The sequence below is a fragment of the Homalodisca vitripennis genome, chromosome 7 (genome assembly GCF_021130785.1).
Source record: "Homalodisca vitripennis isolate AUS2020 chromosome 7, UT_GWSS_2.1, whole genome shotgun sequence".
Classification (NCBI taxonomy): domain Eukaryota; kingdom Metazoa; phylum Arthropoda; class Insecta; order Hemiptera; family Cicadellidae; genus Homalodisca; species Homalodisca vitripennis.
Genome location: NC_060213.1, coordinates 17,744,085 through 17,768,723, shown reverse-complemented (window position 1 = coordinate 17,768,723; position 24,639 = coordinate 17,744,085). Strand labels below are relative to the sequence as shown.

At 37.8% G+C, this 24,639-nt stretch overlaps 2 protein-coding genes across 2 annotated transcripts; both read right to left on the bottom strand.

Moving 5' to 3' along the window:
- Positions 1–338: 338 nt before the first annotated feature.
- On the bottom strand, positions 339–19,847 carry LOC124366626 (SKI family transcriptional corepressor 2-like). Its single transcript, XM_046823222.1, has 5 exons — positions 19,842–19,847; positions 17,322–17,563; positions 15,889–16,222; positions 14,617–15,024; positions 339–488 (listed from the first exon to the last, which is right to left on the bottom strand). The coding sequence occupies exons 1-5, from the start codon at positions 19,845–19,847 to the stop codon at positions 339–341; spliced, it is 1,140 nt and encodes a 379-aa protein (XP_046679178.1).
- Positions 19,848–19,949: 102 nt separating this feature from the next.
- LOC124366625 (SKI family transcriptional corepressor 2) lies at positions 19,950–23,981 on the bottom strand. The gene is made up of 4 exons (XM_046823221.1): positions 23,731–23,981; positions 22,625–22,958; positions 21,371–21,778; positions 19,950–19,964 (listed from the first exon to the last, which is right to left on the bottom strand). Exons 1-4 carry the CDS (start codon positions 23,979–23,981, stop codon positions 19,950–19,952), a joined length of 1,008 nt encoding a protein of 335 aa, XP_046679177.1.
- Positions 23,982–24,639: the final 658 nt, after the last annotated feature.

Here is a 24,639-nt window from a genome sequence, read left to right as displayed (position 1 = left end):
CAATATTTTTACTAACTCACTACGTTGCCAAGTCAAATCAAATGTTCAAACTGAAGCCCTCCCACTATTTGGCAGTGAGACAAGCGTAGGGTAAGCTCCTATCTTCAGTATTGAAAAGTCTGAAGTGGTAGTTGGTTGCAGGCCTAAACAATCCTGTATCTTAAAGCTTCAACGTTTTCTACTGGTGTTTTGTAAATTAAAGTGTAAAGACTTGCTTGAAAACTGTTTGTCACTCAAACATTTATTAACCTATACAGCATAAAAAGAACCCTTCGATAAATCCTACCTCGGCTTTTTAAAAACAACAATAATTATTGGAAAATGATAATCTGATAGTGTCAAACAAGGGTGAGGGGGCTATGATTAAAGTATAGGCAGTGAACCGTCACCTTGCCGTCGCTGGGGGGTCGTGGTGGTGAGGAGGGGTGAGGGGCTTGAGGGGGGATGTTGACATTTCGCCGGCGTTCGGGCCTCGCTATGATTGAACACTTAAAGATAAAGCAATAACTTGATTGATGAAAATGTACTTGATTGTTTATAGAGCCGCTTAGCACTTCCGGTGTGAAGAGGGCGAGTACTTCCGGTCAGCGCGACACCTGCCGTAAATGTAATTAATTGGTACTCAAGGACTAATCATTGATTCCCACCACTTTCATATTTACTGGGTTGGTGAAATGGGTTCATTGCATTAATGGAAATGAGTAATCATTGAAAGAAATGGTATAGTTTACACGATATGTTGTTAAATATACATTTGCGTTAACACTGAACTCGAATTCGGTCAGTTAAATGAAATCTCCTGATTTAAGAGTCGACTATTGCCAATATAATCAATGAACTTCATGGAGTTTTACGGTCTTAATTTTAGTCGTAGCATTGTTGGATATACCCCATTTTAAAGATATAATTAATACGTATCCGAAAGCTTTTTAGTTTTTCAATGTTTTATAGGTAATTGAGAAAACATTTAAGACTTTATTGCACTGCATCGCTTGAATATTCAAAAAGTATATACTTCACTAAGAAAAACTGAAAAGCCTTTCAATCTGCACTAATTATATGTTTAAAATGAGATGTCTCCCATAACGCAGCGACAAAAAATAAGGGAATAAGACTTAACTTTGTTTATATGATTTTGATTGGTTCTTAAGTCCCAGAACTGAACCTTCACAGCTTTGTTCGAGAAAGAGAGTATAAGGAATCAAGAATATATTTCGTATAGGTTTAAAAATCTTCTTTGTCAACAGCTGTCCACGAAAAACGATAGTGTTTTGTAATACCAGTCGTAAAGATTGCACGGATGTTAAAACCTCGAAAACCAAGAATTTCAGTGAAGATAAGCAGAGTTGATGTTATAAAAATCAGTGGATTGGATTGTAAACTCCTGAATCTACATTTAGAATTTTAAAATTAAAGCGTTTTAAGTAACCAAGTAAAGACCTTCGGTGTCAAAATTTCAGGCAACAAGGATTTTGAGATCAAACGCTTGCATCCAATGCGTCTAAGCCAACAATTAAGTTGTTAAAGTCTTAGGCTTAAGGAATTTTAGTTAAATACTTGCATTAAACTCATGAAAGTCAATATGTTGGCTGTCAACGAGTAGTGAATGGCGGATTTCAACGTTAAGTTTAGCGCCAACCTCGTCAATCAAGACTTTTTGAATATCAAGGTTAGGACCATAAAGAATATCTATGCCGAAGACAAAAAGAGTTTTCGGCGTTTACAATCCAGCATGTTTACATCAAAGATTTGCGTTCAAGTTCTCAAACAAGAAATTACAACCTAATATAATAAATGACTTTCACAATTGCAAGATTTAAATAATATTTTTGAAGATATAATTATAAGAGGATATTGTATGTCAAAGCTTTGGGCTCCAGGAATTCAAAGATGAGTCCACTCATAACGTAACTATGGTAGGAAGGATTGATTTAATACGCACGTTTGAGTTCAGCTCCATTTCACCTTTAGCTTAGTGCAGCCTCTGTAATATGACGATGTTACTGACGGCTTCTGTAATCTGGAGTCCACGTCCTGAAGAAGCCTAAAACGAACTCTTTGTATTTTTTCAACACCAGGGACACCAAAAATAAAAAAATTTAATTTCGATGATGACGTGTTCTTATTGTCTCATCAAGTGCACAATTGAGTGCACTGTGAACGTTTCAGATACGATCCCAAATCACGGTGGAGCAACCGAGTTTTCTACACATAACGTAGCTACTATGGTCGTAAGGGTTGATTCAATATGTAGAAACATAACGCAGCTTTGGTGGGAAGAGTCGATTCAATGCGAATGTTGAGTTTAGCTTAGTTCACCTTCCTCTTAGGTCCAGCATCTGATATCTGATGCTGTTGCAAACTTGACTCCTGAAATCTGAAGTCATGTTCGTCTGAAGGGACCCAAAAAAAGTCGGCGACGAAGAACTAAGAAGCTTAAAACGAAACCCCCGCATCGTTTCGACATCAAAGACACCCAGACTACAAAAAGTAGTGCCCATAACCGAACAGTCTAAGACGTTGGACATTAAGTCTGAGTTAGAGACAGCGCAGTTTCGAATCATGTCTGTGACCATTTCACTTTTTATCAGTACCATTGATCTTGTACTGTATCGACTTTCCCCCTTATTTTGTTTGATAAGATCCTCGCACAGGCCAGTGGCCCATGAGGACGGGCAGAATAAGGCATACATGGGGGATCGGCTTCTCTTATTTTTTCTAAGGTGCATAATTACATTCGCAACAAATTTTGAGTTTTGACGCTGTCACAGACATGGAATCCAAAGAAATCGGCGATGGCCAATGGAGTAGTGTAGCGGATACAACGGTTATCGCAAGAAAACCGGATCAAGCAACGTCGAGCGTGGATGCTGCTTGGATGGGTGGTTCGAAAGTCACCTTTAAGCCGGTGGTCCACAGGTTAGAGAATGATTGTTAGACCTAACTTCATCTGGTAAAATAAGACATCTTTGCTTTACTTTGCTTTACGAAGAAGCTCAAAATGAACTCTTTGCAAGGCCAGCTCTTTACTTGAAAGATTTAACTATTAAAAATATAAAATAAAATAAAAGATTGTTTTATTGAATAGAGAAGGGAACATAATTAATTCCTTTCAAAAAAGCGAATGACGAGTAATTTTTAATAAATGCTGTTTACGTTTATTCGGCAGACGACCGGTTAGTTGATTAAGGCGTAACTGTCGACCTTTCCCAGTCCTGCAGGACTAAATGTTAATCCTGGAGAAATGTCAGGAGAGGACCTTCCCCCCCTCCCCGGGGACCCTGGTGTAATTACAAAACGCGAGGATAAGCGGCGCCCATTAATCAGTTTTGGCATTTTCTCCCGGCTAAAAGTCAAATCCGATTGTTAAGTTTGAATAAAGACGCCCTCTTCCAGTCACTGTGTTAATTGCTTTTCCGTGTTGTTCGAAACTGTCTCGGTTTACACTGTCGAACTGTTGTCCCCTCAATTCAATTTAAGCCGGGTCAAATGTGATGTTACCAAAGAGAGTTTACAATAAATCTAGTAACCTCATTAATAAGTATTACGAGCGGACATTTATAAAGAAGTTAACTGCCTGGTTCTTGAAGAACCCATGTTATTCTTTGACTGACTTCCTGACATGTCAAGATATGTCTTTTTAATTTAATAACTTGTTATTATTTTGTTATTTCATTAACATTTATCTTGCTGTTACTTTGCTAGGTTCAGGCCAGCCAGCATTGTTATCTATGAGCCATATTTATTCATAAGCCTCTTTTAACATTAATTTATTTCTTAATTTTTGTTGTTATTATTAATTTGTTTGTTGTTTTAATAGATTTGATTGTTAAATACTGCCGTTGATATTGCTCTCTTTACTGTTTTATATTAATTACTTTTATATTGAGTATTTTATAATATTAGGTATATTTATGTCAGTTTTAAAGTTACTATTTTAACCACGTTAGTCTACAGAACCACAACTGATCTCAATTCTTTGTCATCTAATGAGTTCCAGTTCTTAAAAAGATTTTAATATATCTTATTAATAGTTCTTTGACGAGACATTTGTCTGAAATCTGACTGTCACTGCATGTAACTGCCATACGACAATAAAAATAATTTGTTTTTATCTTATTTTATTCTTGAAAATAGGGCTTTTTAATATATACAAATATGGTAACCGTTTTGGTGAGGCTCAGTAATTTTTAAATCGTTCATCTTAGAAGAAAAACTCTCCACAATATCGTAGGCCATAAACTTTTTTTCTTTCATGAGGTACAATTTATTTGTTCAAGGATTTAAATTTAACAAAAATGAAGTCCATGGATAATTTTAAAGGTAAAAAAAGAACTATACTAATTAATATTATAAATTCGAAAGTGCATTTGTTTGTTTTAGTTTCACGCATAATCTATTCAACCGAATGTACTGAAATTGTACATGGACATTCTTAGGGTCTACATTCTTTACTATGAACTAAATATTTTAAACTGATACAGACATTATTTATTGCATTACTACAATGTTTTAACAAAACAACAATGAAATTAGTGTCGTACATTAACAGCACTTTGGTGTATTGGTCTTTGTTTACTTGATTCATACGATGCTGACATTGTTATTGGAACAGTTGAAAATGGACAATTGAAACAGATTTCTATTGGTAATACGGCTTTATGTAAGGCTAGAAAACAATAATCAACCAATCACTTAGTAGATTGCTCTTCTAAACGTAAATAGCTCACAGAGACAAGCGTTGTTAATGTAAGTGTGTTTGTTTGAGGTTATGTTGGCAGACAGAGACAGAGAGAGACAATCAGCTGTTATGTGCGTCAGTCAGCTGACAGTATTGTCACAATGTTGACCCCCCCCCCTCCCTCAAGGGTAATGGCGTATTGTCCTATTACAGTGAACAATACAATTTACTTACAAATGGCTTCTCGTTCCACTACTTCGTGATATTGACGTTTAAATTGACGGAAGGAAAGTAGAGCTCTTATTTCACCTTTTAACTCTGTTATAGAAGGCAGGTTTTCCTGTAGTAAGATAGATATAGATTCAGATGTACGTATTAATGTAGAAACCCATTTAAAGACCGATTCTTGGTTGGGAATATTAGTGTGTTAATAAAAGTAAATATTTGTTTGTAAGGCGATGGTTAGCTGGATACCATGTCTCGAATTGTAGTTGGAGGTCAATTTTGTATATCGATGATTGGCTGGATACCTAATCTCGAACTGTGGTTGGGGACAACTCTTTGTATGGCGATGATTTGCTGGATACCATTGGCTCAAATTGTGGTCGGGGGCAACTCTTTGTATGGTGATGACGTGCTGGATACCGTGTCTAAAACTGTAATTTGAGATCACCTTTGCATGGCGATGATTTGCTGGATACCATGTCTCGAACTATGATTGGAGGTTAACTCTTAGTATAGCGATGATTGGCTGGATACCATGGCTTGAACTGTGTGTGTGAATCAACTCTTTGTATGGTGATGATTTGCTGGATGTCGTGTCTCGAAGTATGATTGGAGGTCAACTATTAATATAGCAATGATTGGCTGGAACCCATGTCTTGAATTGTGTTTGGGGTTTAAATCTTTGCATGGCGATGATTTGCTGGATACCATGTCTCGAACTGTAATTGGAGGTCAAATCTTAGTATAGCGATGATTGGCTGGATACCATGTCTAGAACTGTAATTGGGGATTAATTCTTTGAATAGCGATGATTGGCTGGATAACATGGCTCGATTTGTGGTGGGAACAACTTTGTCTATGGCGATGATTTGCTGGATTCCATGTATCGAACTGTGAATGGATGTCAACTCTTTGTATAGCGACGATTGGCTGGATACCACGGCTTGAACTGTGTTTGAGGGTCAAATCTTTTTAAGGCAAAGATTGGCTGGATACCATGTCTCGAACTGTGATTGGTGGTCAACTCTGTGTATAGTAATGATTGGTTTGAACTGTGCTTGGGGTCAACTCTTTGTATGGCGATGATTTGCTGGATACTATGTCTCGGATTGTAATAATTGGAGGTCATCTCTGAATGGCGATGATTGCAGAATACCATGGCTCAAACTGTGTTTGGGGTCAATTCTTTGAATAGCGATGATTGGCTGGATATCATGGCTCGAACTGTGGTTAGGGTTCAAATTTTCTATGGCGATGAATTTAGAGGTCAACTCTTTGTATTGCTATGTTTTCCTGGATAATTGAAGATAAACTTTTAATACAACGATGGTTGGGTGGATACCATATTTCGAACATGTTGGTGATGACTGATCGGTTACTATGTCTCGAATTGTGATTGGAGGTTCATTTTTTATACGATGACGATCTTCTGGATATCATGTTTCGGACTGTAAATGCAGGGAAACTCTTTGTATGGCGATGATTTCTCAGATATATCAGATATACGACCTGTCGTTAAAGGTCAACTTTTTGTATAATGCCATTCTGCGGCGTTCTGGATTTACGATTGTGTCTACTTTCAGAGAGCTATAACCTTGAAGAGGTATACCCACTATCAGTCACAAATAATTTTCTCTTTTAGGTTTATCATGGCTCATTAATTTTCCTTCTTTGTTTTATTACCGATCCTTCTCAGAAATAATGAAACTTACTATTCAACAACAACATTTAATTGTAAACAGTTTTGGGTTAGTAAAGTTAAAATCAAAAAGCTTATCAGTGTATTTTTTACATTAACCAAATTGCAAACTCAAGCCATCTTTGAACGGCTGTCATTTTTGACTCGGTTATCTGTTTGAGGTCGAGTTTGCGGCTCTGTACTCTACTAATAAAGACCGTACATTTAAGATTTTCTTCTGACTCCTAGCTGACCGCCCCCCCCCCCCTGAGGAAGTATCGGATCACTGAATATGTGATAAAATATATTTTTATGTCCAGTAACTTTGTGTTAGGTTTTGTAGCTCTATTTTAAATATTTTGAAACATATTTTACCAACCCGGGAATCTTTGGGCATCTTGTATTTCAGATTAGACATTTTCAGATCCTCCCTCCTAGCCACCTGTACTCACACTCACGTTATATGAACTGTGAAACATTCCCAAGAGTAGTCTCAATGTATTATAATTTCGTTATAATTAATTTTTCAAAATGACATCCGAGCCATATTATTCATTTACTTTCATGTCCTTTCAATCATTTTCATACCCTGCATGTCCATAGCACTAATATTTATATATTAGGGAAACTCTACATTATCAACAGTTACAATGAGTATTAAAGTTGTCCATATGTCAGTATTGCACATTCTGACCGCTAGATCGCATGAGCATCATCGTTTCCTGTTTCCTGTCGTTCCTGCGCTGATGCAGCCCGCTGGTCTACTTCCCCTCCACTACGACTAGTCCTTGGAAATAGTTTTATCTGTGTCCCATAAGTCTTAATCTCTATTTATCTCAATCCTGAACCCTAGATCTGGCAATTTCTGTTGTATCAGGGAACTATCGTATGTTTTGCAAGCGTTGTTTTAGAAATTATTACAAATATTTTTTATACTCAATACATTAATTATGTGGTATTGCTCTCTTCATAACATCCTGAAGTTTATTTAAATACTAATAAATATACACACGTCTTGTTATATATTAATTATATGAGGTTGCTACTGTTAAACTGCGCGGGCTTTCAGGTGGAGTACAAAATTGATGAAATAAGTCTCGCAAAATAAGCACTAACAAAGGATCTTGGAGGAATATTGGGAAATATAATGAGAGTAGGTAAGATTTGCATTTGTACACACAGTTCTGGGGGCAACAAACTCCTGGCTTGACAGGGACTAGCATTAATGCCTTATTCGAAAAACAAACTTTAAGTAGAATGTTTGTAAGCCTCCTGACAGCGATTACGGACTCAAACGGAGCCCAGAGCATGAAATCAGGCCGACCATCTAACAATGGCCACCATTACCATCCCGAAGGTGGGATATTTAAAAACTCCATTAAAGTTGTGGTAGTTGTGGACGGAACGGCTCCCGGCGGACAGCATTCACACGCCATCTCCATGTAAAATGACCTCTTAAAATTCTCATTTAAATGAAGCAAGGGGAGCTTAATTCGATAATGCTATCGACAATTCAACATTGCTCTCTTGTCTGATGCTTGCCACTTTCTGTCACCTTATAGGTCCAGGACCTAGAGCAAATTCGCATTGTATATCCTGGATTTTCTCAAAAGAAAATTCTCTTAAGTAACAAATCAATCATCAGCTACACGTTTGGTGAAGGTCTTAAAAGGGTTAATATTACGAAATGATAATTTACTCTCAGATGATTTCTTTGGCTAGTTTGGCACAGTAAACCCAACCGTCAGCGTCTGCTGACCATATACCCTGCCAACCCTAAAGGTAGTAATGCTCATTCTCTTTATCTAGTTATCTGAGTATGATATATCTATTATTTATGTGTCTGGAGATCGGTTTTGAGTGCAGGAAAAATTCTGAGATAAATAAACTTTTAGACACCCTCCGATTTTGACCTCCATCAAAATTAGCGTGGTTCATAAATTACTAATTATTTTTCAAAAAATCCTCTGCTGTTTTGAAGCACCGGTTTGTGTGGTTACACAGTGAAAATTAGTTTTTGGCTCCTGTACTATATTATTACAGTGTATTATTTTTTTTTGTTTTTTTAATTATAAAACAATATTTTATTTTAGTGCTTAAAGGACTGGAAAATTTATTAGTTAAGTGGTCAATAGTTTTTTATGACTTGAACTAACCCTTTAAAGAATCTCATGCCTTTGAGGTTCCAATTCACGCGTCGAAATATTGGGAATGCAATTATGATGCTCAGATATTAGGACTTCCTTGTACTACCACACTCAACCAAAGGATGTGAACACAAACGTTCAAGGATTTTTAAGGCTTTAATCTTGACGTAAAACTCTCCTCAACCAGATCAAAGTATCTTAAGAGTCGAATTGTAAAAAAAGGTAAAGGATATCTTATTTTACCAGACGAAGTTAGAACTAAGAAACCCTCTCTAATACTTAACCTCGGGTTGTATAACGGTATAAAGGTGACTTCGGAACCACCACCAATGGCCGGGCAGACGGGCTGCTTGCAAGGACAGGATCGCTCAGCGGTTACCCATCCAAGCAGCAGCCACGCTCGACGTTACTTGATTCGGTTATCTTGCGATAATCTCTGTACCCGCTACACTGCGACATTGGCCATTGGTTTTGGTGTGGGTTAAGAAGACTCAGAAGATAATATTTCAAGATATGTTATGGTGTTGTCCTTTCTTTAACAACACAACTATTTTTTTATTATGATTTTCGTAAGGTCCAAAAGTTTTTAATACAAAAATGAAGTTTAACCTTCACTAAGACTCTATGTCGCAGTCAACCGTGTTCAAACACTGTTAAAATAACTTTCCTAGTAATTTAGTTTAAAAGATTTACATAAACTCTACTGTAGTATCTTAACGAGAGGCATTATATGAAAGTTTAAAACTTTAAAAGGTTTCAAATCTGTTTGAAATTTTAGGATTTTGGTTAACTAACTTAACCCAGATTTGTATAGCTTACTCAGCCTTTCACCTAGTTTGAATACTAAGTGGAGCTTATATTCAGTGTAGACTGCCTTTGTATAATTCACCAGTTATTCTTACCGAATAAGCACGGAGACAGAATGGGTTGTGTAGTGTTTTTACTTGTGACCAATAGTGATATAATAAATGTATTATTATGATGTATAACGGTTAAGTCGAATCAACAGTAGAAATTATATGTTCATTTGATATGTGCATACTATCAAAATTCTGGAGAGTGTACCTATATCTCGACTTTTCAGATAAAGTGTATCCCAAAACCTTTTTTAAATGTCAAAGTTCATTGTACGCGATCCCTGCTCGAGCCCGGGGGAGCCGTCGACCTAATGACATCTTTGATTATACGATACGTCCTCATAGTTGGACCGGAACATGAGGGGTGACATGAGGAGGGAGTCATGGTGAGTGAGCTCGTCATGAACAGATCAGGAGTAGGTTACAGGATTCGATACTGATACTAGATATGATTGCTTTGATATAAGATAGTTTAACTGTTCATTAGTGACATTGCCTCGAAATTCTGCTTCGGGGAGAATATTAGTGGATTCAGACGTGGAGTCTGAAATACACCTCGTGACAAATATTGCTGGCAATTACTTTTTTATAGCACGTGAACTCCCCAATGTTACACAGAAATACCTTTTTATAGAAATAACTGCACTCCTCTTCCTATGAAATATAGCAATAATTTAAAGTAGCCCCTTGAAGGTTCACTTCTGGCTGGCTTATTACCTTCTAGTTGAAAATATTGAGGTGCAAGGCTAGATAGGTTGGTCTAGTCTACTGCGGAGAATAGCTGTTGGTGGAACTTGTGGGTCTCTAATGTTAAAGGCAGTTGCTAGCCAAGACATAACGGCGCCGGCGGTCCATCTTCTGCCTGCGTTGACATCAACTCAAAAGATTCATTAAATTAAGCATAAAATTAAAGTTCAGCCGATGGTCTTCGATTTCAACGGTTCCGCTGCTATGAAAATCCTAAATTAAACCTAATGAGGAATGTTTTTTCGTGTTTATCCGATTTATTCCGGGTTTGACAACTTGGCATTGTCACGCTGTGATGCCCACTTGCCCGGCACCCCTGTGTGTTGGACAATGAGGGAGGGGAGAGATAAAGGGTGTAAAGAGCACGAGCCCAGTCCTGAGTGCTAGAACACTAGAACTCCGGTCACTTCATTTAATACGCGCTGTTGATCTTTATAGTGTCATTAACTGTTCTGCTATGCGCTATGAAGTTGTTTCTTAGTACAACTTAATCTGCATCATATGTTGTCCATTTTTCTTGCAATGTACCATACATTACAGAAATTCCTTTTTATGAACCATTACGTTTAAGGTCATGCATAACGTGACCTTTTGTTATTCGAAAAAATGTAAAGTCCAAACTGCGGCACAACAGCCACACACAAAAAAAAAAAACAATCCAAAAGGTTTTTGGGCTCATTGTGTGCAAATTATTATTCATACTAAATTTGTTTTACAAGATCAATACTAAATTTTTGACTAATTCGGTCTATCTTCGCTACCTTTCTGTTCAACAAACATCTCAGAACTTTTCAAATTTGAATTCTTAATAATGAACGTCCTAAAAATTTCAGAAAACTTTCAACAGGAGCTACAATAATACCACAAAGCTCATCAACCAAAGGTTTTGGTTAAGTAGTTCTTGTGGTTATGAATTCCCTGTAATTTTAGCCATGCAGGCTACCGATAACTCTGATTTACTTAAGTTATTCATGAATAATATTGTTGTACCTTTCTTTCACTGGCTGAAATGTCAGTGCTCAACAAAGAAAATACTTTATCTTCTTAAATTTTAACTTAATACATATTTCGCCTATAATCTGAAGAAATATGTGTAATGTCTTGGAATTTAAACGTTTGGACATGCAGAATTCAAGTGCGTTGAGTTCTACAAAACAGTATAACTTTTCTCCTGAATCCAGGATACGTAGGGTTGTCAAGTAGTTGTGTTGACAGGGAGGTCGAGTTGGTAATATATTTATGGAATTTGAAAAGGCATACAAGTTTCCTCCAAATTATGTGGACGATTTTGGATGTTCTGGATATTTAAATTATGTGGTGTAATCGATTTTCGAATAGGAGAATTAAATTAAAATAATTTGACTGGATGACTTAATTAAGCACTACAGAAATCGGAATATATTTTATCGTCCGATGAGGAATTTATGTAAGTCATATTTTGGGCAATTTAATTTGATGCCCAGAGTAAATTTCTGATGGAAAGATTGTGCATTGTTTAAAGTATGTATATGAAGAAGGGTTGAAACGTAAGATATGTTCTTTTATAAAATAATGTGACTTGCTGAAGTCAGGTTTCATTAAAAGGTTGTCATAGTTCGCCTGTATTATTATTTTAAAACAGTGTGATTATTTTAAGTACAGTACATACTTACTTTTAAACGTATCTGCAACAATTTTCCATGAGATAAAAATGAACCCCAATTGCTATATTAAGTAACAATACTTCGTCAAGGAGTGATTCTACTGTCATCAGGGAAGTTATTTTAAAAGAATATGACTATGACATTCTAAAAATGAAACAACCAAAGTACAATAGGATCACCTCAACTATTAACCCTTTCAGTTTGGCATTGTGGGCGCAGGGTATCTATTCTTCAAGTTTTTTTCAATGCTCACTATATACTTTCCATCGAGATATTCGTTGCCATTTTTTTAAATTTTTGTATTCCCAAAATCCTCAAAACTGTATGGTTTCCAATGGCGCAATGTAACGGATTTTTATCGTAACGTCGAGCGTGGCTGCTGCTTGGATGGGTGACCGCTGAGCGATCCTGTCCTTGCAAGCCTGCCTGGCCATTAGTGGTTGTTAGGAAGTCACCTCTCTAAGTCGTCTAAAGTGTTAGAGAGGACTTCTTAACCCTAACTTCATCTGCTAAAATAAGGCATTGTTTGAATCACTTGTAACCAACGGTGATCCGTTTCAGTATATTTTCTGCTATGGCGATAGCCGTTTGCTATTGAAATCTGGTCGGTTTTCAATGGATGGTCGTTCAGTTAAGATATATCGTGATGTGTACTCTTTAGATCAGTTTAAAACATTAGTGTTTTGTTTTTGTTAAGTCCAGGTTTCGTAGAGATAGATACATGGAGTTGACACAGAACTTGTTTGTTGTGACTTCTGACTTATGCCAGTCACTACGCTCTGGTATGATTTGTTTACTTTAACCTAGTTTGTGGTTATGTGTTAGGTTAATTATTCACCTGAGGAAGAGATCAGATTGCAGATTTCGAAACGTAGTGTTACGGACGATGGCAAAATGCTGAAAAACTTGACAGTCGTAAACGTTTGTAATCATTCCATTTTTATTTAATAATGGTTTAAGATAGTCGTAAGAAATTTAGAAGTAACTTTTAGTTTGTATAATGGTGTAAAAGATACTCACACACTACTTTTTTTTAGATAAATTTTCATTTAAGTGTTGAAAGGTCAAGGGCAACTTAAAAAGGTCAGGTTGTGTCATATATCTACAACCCACAACCTAAACTAGACTAACCTACAAGAGAAAGAGCAGATATCGAAATGAGAGTCATGTGTACGAAGGTGGAGTATCAATTCACCACAAAAACAACTCTAGATCTCCGTTATCGCTCCACCGTATGTAAGACAATCTGACACCCGAGTCTTGCAGAGATTTAAACGAGTCCTTTCTACGGGGACCAAACTCAATTTCAGCTTGAAAAGTTTTCAGCCGCCCCCGACAAAAGAGCCATCTCTTTACAGACAAGTCGTTAAAGAAACTCGGTTAAGAAAGCGGCAACGTTTGAGGGAAATCCGCCGTTAGTTGAATGGTGTCAAGTCCTTGGTTTAAAGTGATAAAACTCCCATCCGCAAACTGTAGCAACTTCCATCTCGTCGCTTTATAGCAGCAACCCTTTACCACAGATTGTAATCCCGACCTAGTCGTACTTATAGAAGTTTCAGCGTTAGGGAGAGATTTTCAGTAAATCCTCGATTAATCCCTTTGAAAAACTATAATACTTGGGAATGTAGAAGACTAACCAAAAGAGGAGGGTGAGGACTAACCGGTTTTTAGATTGTCCTAATTGAGAAAAAACCTTTTCCTTCATCCATACCATTGTTACAGTGATCTGTAATTTTTAACGGATATATTCTTTACAATGAAATGCAAATAACTACGAAAAGGAAACACAGAAGCCTCATCAAACAAACTTTTACAGCACTATGCTACGGTCCGACTTTAGTCAATCGTAGTTTTAAAATGTGTGTTTTTAAATCGTAGTTTAGAACACCACATTCTGCTAACTAGTATTGGTTATTAAACTTCAACATTCTTCGGCTTATTTCACGTTTATCCTGTTCAAAATTAACTCTAAATCTGGTTATAGCTTGCAAATAACGTTGGGAAAGGTTTATGACTCTAAATCTAACAGCCGTAAATAACTTGGACTTTAGCTTTGTTTTCGTTTTTGAGAAGTTGATCAAAAAGTTGTGGCATTAATTTTTATACAGCGTAGTCATTAACATTATGCGTAACATATTTTACGCATTTTAAACTCTAACGTGACAAAAAATTATTAATTATTATATTCCTCACTGAATTTATCCAATAAGGAAAGTTGTAGAAAAATTGACCTAAGGAACAGATTAAAGCCGCCTGAAGGAAATATGAAAGAATAACTTTGAATTGTATTAATGTAACACGATTCTCAATTTCAGATACAATACTTGAAGTAAACTGATTTGCTTTATCTGTTATTGGCTGAGCGTTAGCGAAGCCAATTACTCGGGGGCTGGCAAATTTTCTTCATTCATTTACATCTGCCAATGGAATGTCTGAAATGAGCTATTAAAACTCAGCGAAGACTGTTACGCGACAAGTATTGTTGCACACTCCTTCCTTGTCAAATAGAAAGAAGAATCTAAAGAACAATAAAGAATAATTGTCCAATTGAAAGCCAAAAGAGACCATCCTTTATTGTATCTTAATAATAAAAACAATTTTAATGAGTATATGTATCACATGTCCGTATCAAACTGACCTGAGAGCTCGGCCTGGGAGGGGTCCAGCACGGCTTGACATCGTCCTCCGGGCAAGTCTCGATATCGACAGTCTCATCGTCTTCGGCCGCCTCTGCTGCGCGCGGGGCAGAGTAGACAGGTCTGAAGGCGGAGGGGTATATCTTGCCATCAGCGGGGGGCAACAGTAGGGGCGAAGCTGTCGGCAATCCCAGCCAGGGCAGGGCAGAGTAAGGGGAGAAGGAGTGCTTGTGCCAGACGTAGTCCATGACGATGGGCAGCGGCGGAACTCGCGGGGGCGCCGGAGGGGGCAGCTGGAAAGGGGGCGGCGATGGGTTTGTTCCCTCTGGGGATTTTACTGGTGGAGACCTCGGTGGATGAGAAGAAGCCGATGCGAGCAAACGTTTTCTTGTTCCTCCGTTAAACATGGCCTGGAACCGGTATTTTAACTGTTAGTGGGTTTTAAAACCGTGAAAACCTATTGATTTAATAACAAAATTTGTACAATTTAAAATTCCATTGGCAATGTCCTCTTTAACCTATGGTTTAGGCAACATCTTCTTGTTTGCCTTTACTATATAATAAAATAGACCAACCCTAAAGTCCAAGGTCCAAGATTTTGGGATTTTTTTTACCTAAAAGTTTCTAAAAGATATAGATGGATAATTAATGTTTAGATAATTGCATTTACACTGATCGGATAAAAATACTTCTAACATTTGTGACGGTCAAAGAAGAAGATTAAATTAAATTTTTGGCTTCACATTTGTTGTGAGGAATACCTCATCCAATCCTATAATGGTAGTCAATAAGAAAACTTTACATTTTAAAAATTTATTTAACCCTTAAATGAATTGGTAATTCCCTCTTTAACTCATGCTTTAGGCAACATCTTCCTGTTTGCCTGAAATATATTATAAAACAGACCAACTCTAAAGTCCAAGATTCAAGATTATAGGATATTTTTTAACCTAAAAGTGTTTTTAAAAGATATAATAGACCATTGATGTTCAGAAGACTGCATTTACACTAACCGGATTTAAAAAATAGTACTTCTAACATTTATGATGGTCAAGGAAGAAAAGGAACTTAACTTTTTGCCTTCGCTCAAACATTTGTCGTAAGGAATAATCCACCCAATTCTATACTACTTATAGATCATGCAAACTCATGCACTACTAGTTTTCGTATTGTCACCTCCTTCCCCATGGCACAGTTTAATTGGCCACGGTTCATGTTAGACTTAATACTTAAAATTTTAGATTATATTTCCAGCATTATTGGAACAAGCTTACCTTGACGTCTTCCCAAGCGTGGACAATCTCGTCCGGCGGGTTGCCGCTGAGCCTCATGTGCCTCCGCCAGGAGTTAAAGTTGGCGGCGTCCGGCTGCACGTACTTGGCGTTGGGGCCAGTCCGGTGCGAGTGGAAGATGAACTTGTTGGGCGAGAAGAAGAGGCCGCAGACGGCGCACTTGATACACTTGGCCCGGGAGGAGTTGTAGCGCGAAGGGAGGAAGGCGCCTCGACACCCCCAGGCGCACTCGTGATGGACGCTGAACGCAAAGTCGTCCGGGAGTCTGGGCGGGGTGTTGTCGCCCAGGAAACTCTTGCAGAGCCTCTCCGCTTCCCTGAGGAAATAAAAGGATTGCAGTGGACAGATCCTAGAGATTAAAGGATCCAAAATGTTATCATTTGGGATTCGTCCCTAGGTTCACACATAGTTCCAGAAAGCAAAGAAGAAAATGATCAATGAACATAACTATTGTGATATATTATATTTTTAAGACCTCACGGGCAGACGTCACTATTTTAACAGATTAAAATGTGTGTTTAAGTAGCCTACGATTGCATCAAAGACAACGTTTTCCCCCTAGGATACCGATCTTGGTAGTGTAACAGTCTTTCAACTCACTTATGAATAAATCCATAGTTGCGGAGTCAACATTTTCTATATTAGTTAAAAAAAATGATAAGTTACGTATTGGACATTGAGTTATTAATTACTATAAGATCAAAAATAATAATCAACCGTTACTCAGTCGTTATCTTGAATCGGAACCGATAACTTCTTACACATGATTTAATATAAAAAGAATAAAAATTAACAAGGTGACTTGTGGAAAAGTGATCATGATACGAACAGAAGTTGAGTCACTCTACTCCATTTAATAAAGGAATGGCCTGAACATCAAAATTTCAACAGTTTTGTCGAGAAGCACATCAAAAATATTGCACAAGAAGGTTTTTACCTTCTAGTGATCACGCCGCACCGCCTGGAGGACACCGGCATGGCTCCAGCTCTCCGGAGGATCTCCAGCTGTACTAGAGTGCACTGGACATGAACAATTCTGGCACAAGAAGAGTCCTACCTTCTGGTGATCATGCCGCACCGTCTGGAGGACACCGGTATGGCTCCAGCCCTCCGGAGGATCTCCAGCTGTACTGGAGTGCACTGGACATGAAAAATTCTGCCACAAGAAGAGTCTTACCATCTGGTGATCATGCCGCACCGTCTGGAGGACACCGGCATGACTCCAGCCCTCTGGAGGATATACAGCTGTACTAGAGTGCACTGGACATGAACAATTCTGCCACAAGAAGTCTTACCTTCTGGTGATCATGCCGCACCGTCTGGAGGACACCGGCATGACTCCAGCCCTCTGGAGGATATCCAGCTGTACTAGAGTGCACTGGACATGAACAATTCTGCCACAAGAAGAGTCTTACCTTCTGGTGATCATGCCGCACCGTCTGGAGGACACCGGCATGGCTCCAGCCCTCCGGAGGATCTCCAGCTGTACTGGAGTGCACTGGACACACGTGATGCCCAGCGCCACCCGTCGGTTGTGGATCTCGTTGTAGCTGAATTCCTTGAGCAGTGTGTTGCTAATCTGGGCCAGACAGAGCCGCTCTTGAGCCTCGATGACTAGAGAGACTATCGGCACTCCGTACAGGAACACGGTGCCCACCTGAGGCATACATTACAATTGTCAGCAAGTGCTTTAGTATTATATGAATATGTACGATTTGTTCATGCTGGACATGTTGTGTCTTTCTAGAAGGTGTGTAGAGGAGCATATTAATAAGATCGCTAAGAGATCTAAAAGGAAAGAGTGAGTATTCTTTCTCATAGACATCATCGGTTAAAGGTACCGGTACTCAAGATTTTGTCTTCTATGTTATCTTTCATGCAGGTGTATATAAAAAAATGTGTTTTGCATATTTGCAATGATTAAGTTTAGGATTCCCTGTAACAGTGGTTATTACAGTAATCAAGAAATGGAAATCACTATATTGTCACAGCAACTAACAATTTTAACTTTTTAACTGTGTAAGGCCTTTCGATGGAAGGGCTATCTTTGCCAGACACTTCATAAAAATAATTAAAAAAACATAAATTTTCTCATTTACATTTAAATTTAAAAACTAACTTCAAAATATACAAATATTAAGGTTTTAAATAAAATTATCATTTTAATACATACAAACACTGATATTATATCCAAAACAAAACTAACTTAAAGAATTGAAAAATCCAAAAGATAATAAATTATGATAACGTTGCAGTCGTTGTGATTAATAAATCACTATGTACATATAATGTCTATTAATTATGCGTGCTGACTAAAATCACAAGTTAAATTGATTAATTAAAACGTTTGGACATGCAGAATTCAAGTGCGTTACGTTCTACAAAACACTATACCTTTTCTTCTGCATCCAGGGTATGTAGAGTTGTCAAGTAGTTGGTGTTGACAGGGGAGGTCGAGTTAATAATACATTCATGGAATTTAAAATAAGCATAAAAGTTCCCTCCAAATTATGTAGACGACTTTGGATTCTGCATATTGAAATTAATGAGGTGTAATCGATTTTCAAATGGTATGGTAAAATTAAAATGATTTGATTTGGTAACTTCCTTGAACACTGCAGAAATAGGAACGTATTTTATCGTTCCATGAGAAGTTTATGTAATAACTTTGGCAAGCTAATTTGATGCTCACAGGAAACTTCTGAAGGAAAGATTGTCCATTGTTTACAGTATGCACATGGAAAAGGGTTGTTTGGTCAGATATATCCTTTTATAAAATAATGTGATTTTTCGTAAGTCAAGATGGAATTTTCATAGTTCGACTATATTTTATATTCAAACAGTGTGATTATTTTAAGTATAATTTATACTTACTGTTAAACGTATCTGCAATAATTTTCCATGAGATAAAAATGAACCCCAATTTCTATATTAAGTAACAATACTTCGTCAAGAAGTGATTCTATTGTCATCAGGGAAGTTATTTTAAAAGGATGTGACTATGAAATTCTAAAAATGAAACAACCAAAGTACAATAGGATCACCTCAACTATTAAACCTTTCAGCTTGGCATAGTGGGTGCAGGGTGTCTATTCTTCAAGCTTTTTTCAATGCTCACTATATACTTTCCATCGAGATATTCGTTGCCATTTTTTAAAATTTTTGTATTCCCAAAATCCTCAAAACTGTATGGTTTCCAATGGCGCAATGTAACGGATTTTATCGTAACGTCGAGCGTGGCTGCTGCTTGGATGGGTGACCGCTGAGCGATCCTGTCCTTGCAAGCCTGCCTGGCCATTAATGGTGGTTAGGAAGTCACCTCTCTAAGCCGTCTAACGTGTTGGAGAGGGCTTATTAGCCCTAACTTCGACTGATAAAATAAGGCATTGTTTGAATCACTTGTAACCAAAGCAGATTTGTTTCAGTATATTTTCTGCTATGGCGCTAGCCGTTTGCTATTAGCCTCTGGTAAGTTTTTAATGGATGGTCGTTCAGAGAAGACCTATTGTGATGTGTACTCTTTAGATCAATTTAAACCATTAGGGTTTTGTCTTTTTTAAGTCCAGGTTTCGTAGAGATAGTATACACGGAGTTGACACAGAACTTGTTAGTTGTGACTTCTGACTTATGCCAGTCACTACGCTCTGGTATGATTTGTTTACTTTACCTGAGGAAGAGATCAGATTGCAGATCTCGAAACCTAGTTTTACGGACGATGGCAAATGCTGATAAACTTGACATTCGTAAACGTTTGTAATCGTTCCATTTTTATTTAATAATGGTTTAAGATAGTCGTAAAAAATTTAGAAGTAACTTTTAGTTTGTATAATAGTATAAAAGAGACTCACACACTACTTATTTTTTGGATACATTTTCATTTAAGTGTTGAAAGGTCAAGGGCACCTTAAAAAGGTCAGGTTCTGTCATATACCTACCCCCATAACCTAAACTAGACTAACCTTCAAGAGAAAGAGCAGATATCGAAATGAGAGTCATGTGTACGAAGGTGGAGTATCAATTCCAAAAACAACTCTAGATCTCCGTTATCGCTCCACCGTCTGTAAAACAATCCGACATCCGAGTCTTGCAGAGATTTAAACGAGTCCTTTCTACGGGAACCAAACTCAATTTCAGCTTGAAAAGTTTTCAGCCGCCCCCGACAAAAGAGCCATCTCTTTACAGACAAGTCGTTAAAGAAACTCGCTTAAGAAAGCGGCAACGTTTGAGGGAAATCCGCCGTTAGTTGAATGGTGTCAAGTCCTTGGTTTAAAGTGATAAAACTCCCATCCGCAAACTGTAGCAACTTCCATCTCGTCGCTTTATAGCAGCAACCCTTTACCACAGATTGTAATCCCGACCTAGTCGTACTTATAGAAGTTTCAGCGTTAGGGAGAGATTTTCAGTAAATCCTCGATTAATCCCTTTGAAAAACTATAATACTTGGGAATGTAGAAGACTAACCAAAAGAGGAGGGTGAGGACTAACCGAAGGTTTTTAGATTGTACTAATTGAGAAAAAACCTTTTCCTCAATCCATACCATTGTTACAGTGATCTGTAATTTTAAGCGGATATATTCTTTACAATGAAATGCAAATAACTACGAAAAGGAATCACAGATGCCTCATCAAACAAACTTTTACAGCATTATCTACGGTCCGACTTTAGTCAATCGTAGTTTTAAAACTGTGTGTTTTTAAATCGTAGTTTAGAACACCACATTCTAGCTAACTAGTATTGGTTATTAAACTTCAACATTCTTCGGCTTATTTCACGTTTATCCTGTTCAAAATTAACTCTAAATCTGGTTATAGCTTGCAAATAACGTTGGGAAAGGTTTATGACTCTAAATCTAACAGCCGTAAATAACTTGGACTTTGGCTTTGTTTTCGTTTTTGAAGATTTGATCAAACAGTTTTGGCATTAATTTTTATACAGCGTAGTCATTAACATTATGCGTAACATATTGTACGCATTTTAAACTCTGACGTGACAAAAAATTATTAATTATTATATTCCTCACTGAATTTATCCAATAAGGAAAGTTGTAGAAAAATTGACCTAAGGAACAGATTAAAGCCGTCTTTAGGATGTATGAAGGAATAACATATTGAATTGTATTAATGTAACACGATTCTCAATTTCAGATACAATACTTTAAGTAAACTGATTTGCTTTATCTGTTATTGGCTGAGCGTTAGCGAAGTACAATTACTCTGGGGGAGCTGGCAAATTTTTATTTACACCTGCCTTTTATCTGTCAATGGAATGTCTGAAAAGAGCTATTAAAACTCAGCGAAGCCTGTTACGCGACAAGTGTTGTTGAATACTCCTTCCTTGTCAAATAAAAAGAACAATAAAGAAAAATTGTCCAATTGAAAGCCAAAAGAGACCATCCTTTATTGTATCTTAATAATAAAAACAATTTTAATGAGTATATGTATCACATGTCAATAACAAACTGACCTGAGAGCTCGGCCTGGGAGGCGTCCAGCACGGCTTGACATCGTCCTCCGGGCAAGTCTCGATATCGACGGTCTCGTCGTCTTCGGCCGCCTCTGCTGCGCGCGGGGCAGAGTAGACAGGTCTGAAGGCGGAGGGGTATATCTTGCCATCAGCGGGGGGCAACAGTAGGGGCGAAGCTGTCGGCAATCCCAGCCAGGGCAGGGCAGAGTAAGGAGAGAAGGAGTGCTTGTGCCAGACGTAGTCCATGACGATGGGCAGCGGCGGAACTCGCGGGGGCGCCGGAGGGGGCAGCTGGAAAGGGGGCGGCGATGGGTTAGTCCCCTCAGGGGATTTTACTGGTGGAGATCTAGGAGGGTGAGACGAAGCCGATGCGAGCAGACGTTTTCTTGTCCCTCCGTTGAACATGGCCTGGAACCGGTATTTTAGCTGTTAGTGGGTTTTAAAACCGTGAAAACCTATTGATTTAATAACAAAATTTGTACATTTTAAAATTCCATTGGCAATGTCCTTTTTAATCTATGGTTTAGGCATCATCTTCTCGTTTGCCTTTATATAATAAAATAGACCAACCTCAAAGTCCAAGGTCCAAGATTTTGGGATTTTTTTATAAAAGTTTCTAAAAGATATAGATGGATAATTAATGTTCAGAAAATTGCATTTACACTGATCGGATAAAAATACTTCTAACATTTGTGACGGTCAAAGAAGAAAATTAAATTAAATTTTTGGCTTCACATTTGTTGTGAGGAATACCTCACCCAATCCTATAATAATAGTCAATAAGAAAACTTTACATTTTAAAAATCCACTGAACCTTTCAAATGAATTGGTAATTCTCTCTTTAACTCATGCTTTAGGCAACATCTTCCTGTTTGCCTAAAATATATTATAAAACAGACCAACCCCAAAGTCCGAGATTCAAGATTTTGGGATATTTTTTTTTAACCTAAAAGTGTTTTTAAAAGATATAATAGACCATTGATGTTCAGAAGACTGCATTTACACTGACCGGATTTAAAAAATAGTATTTCTAAAACATTTATGATGGTCAAGGAAGAAAAGGAACTTACATTTTTGCCTTCGCTCAAACATTTGTCGTAAGGAATAATCCACCCAATTCTATACTACTTATAGATAAAAATAAATAGAAAACTCATGCTCTACTAGTTTTCGTATTGTCACCTCCTTCCCCATCGCACAGTTTAATTTAGCCACCGGTTCATGTTAAATTAAAATAGATTAAAAAAAGCTTACCTTGACGTCTTCCCAAGCGTGAACAATCTCGTCCGGCGGGTTCCCGCTGAGCCTCATGTGCCTCCGCCAGGAGTTGAAGTTGGCGGCGTCCGGCTGCACGTACTTGGCGTTGGGGCCAGTGCGGTGCGAGTGGAAGATGAATTTGTTGGGCGAGAAGAAGAGGCCGCAGACGGCACACTTGATACACTTGGCTCGGGAGGAGTTGTAGCGCGAAGGGAGGAAGGCGCCTCGACACCCCCAGGCGCACTCGTGATGGACGCTGAACGCAAAGTCGTCCGGGAGTCTGGGCGGGGTGTTGTCGCCCAGGAAACTCTTGCAGAGCCTCTCCGCTTCCCTGAGGAAATAAAAGGATTGCAGTGAGCAAGGGTTCCTAGAGATTAAATCTTCTTCGCCCAAAAGGATACAAAATGTTATCATTTGGGATTTGTCCCTAGGATCACATATGATTCCAGAAAGAAAAGAAGAAAATGATCAATGAACATAAATTTTCTTATATATTACATTTTTAAGACCTCACGGGCAGACGTCACTATTTTAACAGATTAAAATGTGTGTTTAAGTAGCCTACGATTGCACCAAAGACCGTTTTTCCCCCCTAGGATACCGATCTTGGTAGTTTACAGTCTTTCAACTCACTTATTAATAAATCCATAGTTGCGGAGTCGAAATTTTCTATAAAGTCAAAAAAATTATAAGTTATGTATTGGAAATGGGAGTTATTAATTATTACTATAAGATCAAAAATAATAATCAACCGTTACTCAGTCGTTATCTTGAATCGGAACCGATAACAATAACTTCTTACACATAATTTAATATAAAAAGAATGCAAATTACCAAGGTGACTTGTGGAAAAGTGATCATGATATAAACAGAAGTTGAGTGACTCTACTCCATTTAATAAAGGAATGGCCTGAACATCAAAAGTTCAGATAACAGTTTTGTCAAGAAGCACACCAACAATTCTGGCACAAGAAGGTTTTTACCTTCTGGTGATCACGCCGCACCGCCTGGAGGACACCGGCAAGGCTCCAGCCCTCCGGAGGATCTCCAGCTGTACTTGAGTGCACTGAAAATGAACAATTCTGGCACAAGAAGATTCTTACCTTCTGGTGATCATGCCGCACCGTCTGGAGGACACCGGCATGGCTCCAGCCCTCCGGAGGATCTCCAGCTGTACTGGAGTGCACTGGACACACGTGATGCCCAGCGCCACCCGTCGGTTGTGGATCTCATTGTAGCTGAACTCCTTGAGCAGTGTGTTGCTTATCTGGGCCAGACAGAGCCGCTCTTGAGCCTCGATGACTAGAGAGACTATCGGCACTCCGTACAGGAACACGGTGCCCACCTGAGGCATACATTACAATTGTTAGCAAGTTCTTTAGTATTCTATGAATATGTACGATTTGTTTATGTTAGACATTTTGTGTCTTTCTCTGAAAGTATGTAGAGGAGCATATTTATAAGATCGCTAAGAGATCTAAATCGAAAGAGTTGGTATTCCCTAGACATCATCGGTTAAAGGTACTCAAGAATTTTGTTTTCTATGTTATATTTCATGCAGGTGTATATAAAAAATATGTTTTTTGCATATTTACAGTAATTAAGTTTGGGATTTCCTGTAACATTAGTTATTACAGTAATCAAGAAATAGAAATCACTACATTGTCACAGCAACTAATAATTTTAAATTTTTAACTGTGTAAGGCCTTTCGATGGCAGGGCTATCTTCGCCAGACACTTCATAAAAATAATTACAAAATATAAATTTTCCCATACACTTTTAAATTCAAAAACTAACTTCAAAATATAAAAATATTAAGGTTTTAAATCAAATAATTATTTTAATACATACAAACACTGATATTATATTCAAACCAAAACTAACTTAGAGAATAAACTGAAAAATTAAAAAGATAATAAATTATGCTAACGTTGCAGTCATTGTGATTAATAAATCACTATGTAAAAATTATGGTTGCCTGTAAAGTCGGTTTTACGGGCGAAGATTTTAC

Coding starts and splice junctions, on each gene's coding strand:
- LOC124366626 (XM_046823222.1), bottom strand. Junction 16,223..17,321: donor TGCGGCATGATCACCAGAAG/GTAAGACTCTTC, acceptor TTATTTCCTCAG/GGAAGCGGAGAGGCTCTGCA. Junction 489..14,616: donor CTCCCAGGCCGAGCTCTCAG/GTCAGTTTGATA, acceptor TTTATCTTTAAG/TGTTCAATCATAGCGAGGCC.
- LOC124366625 (XM_046823221.1), bottom strand. CDS start 23,981: ATGCCTCAGGTGGGCACCGTGTTCCTGTACGGAGTGCCGATAGTCTCT. Junction 22,959..23,730: donor TGCGGCATGATCACCAGAAG/GTAAGAATCTTC, acceptor TTATTTCCTCAG/GGAAGCGGAGAGGCTCTGCA. Junction 21,779..22,624: donor ACGCTTGGGAAGACGTCAAG/GTAAGCTTTTTT, acceptor TACCGGTTCCAG/GCCATGTTCAACGGAGGGAC.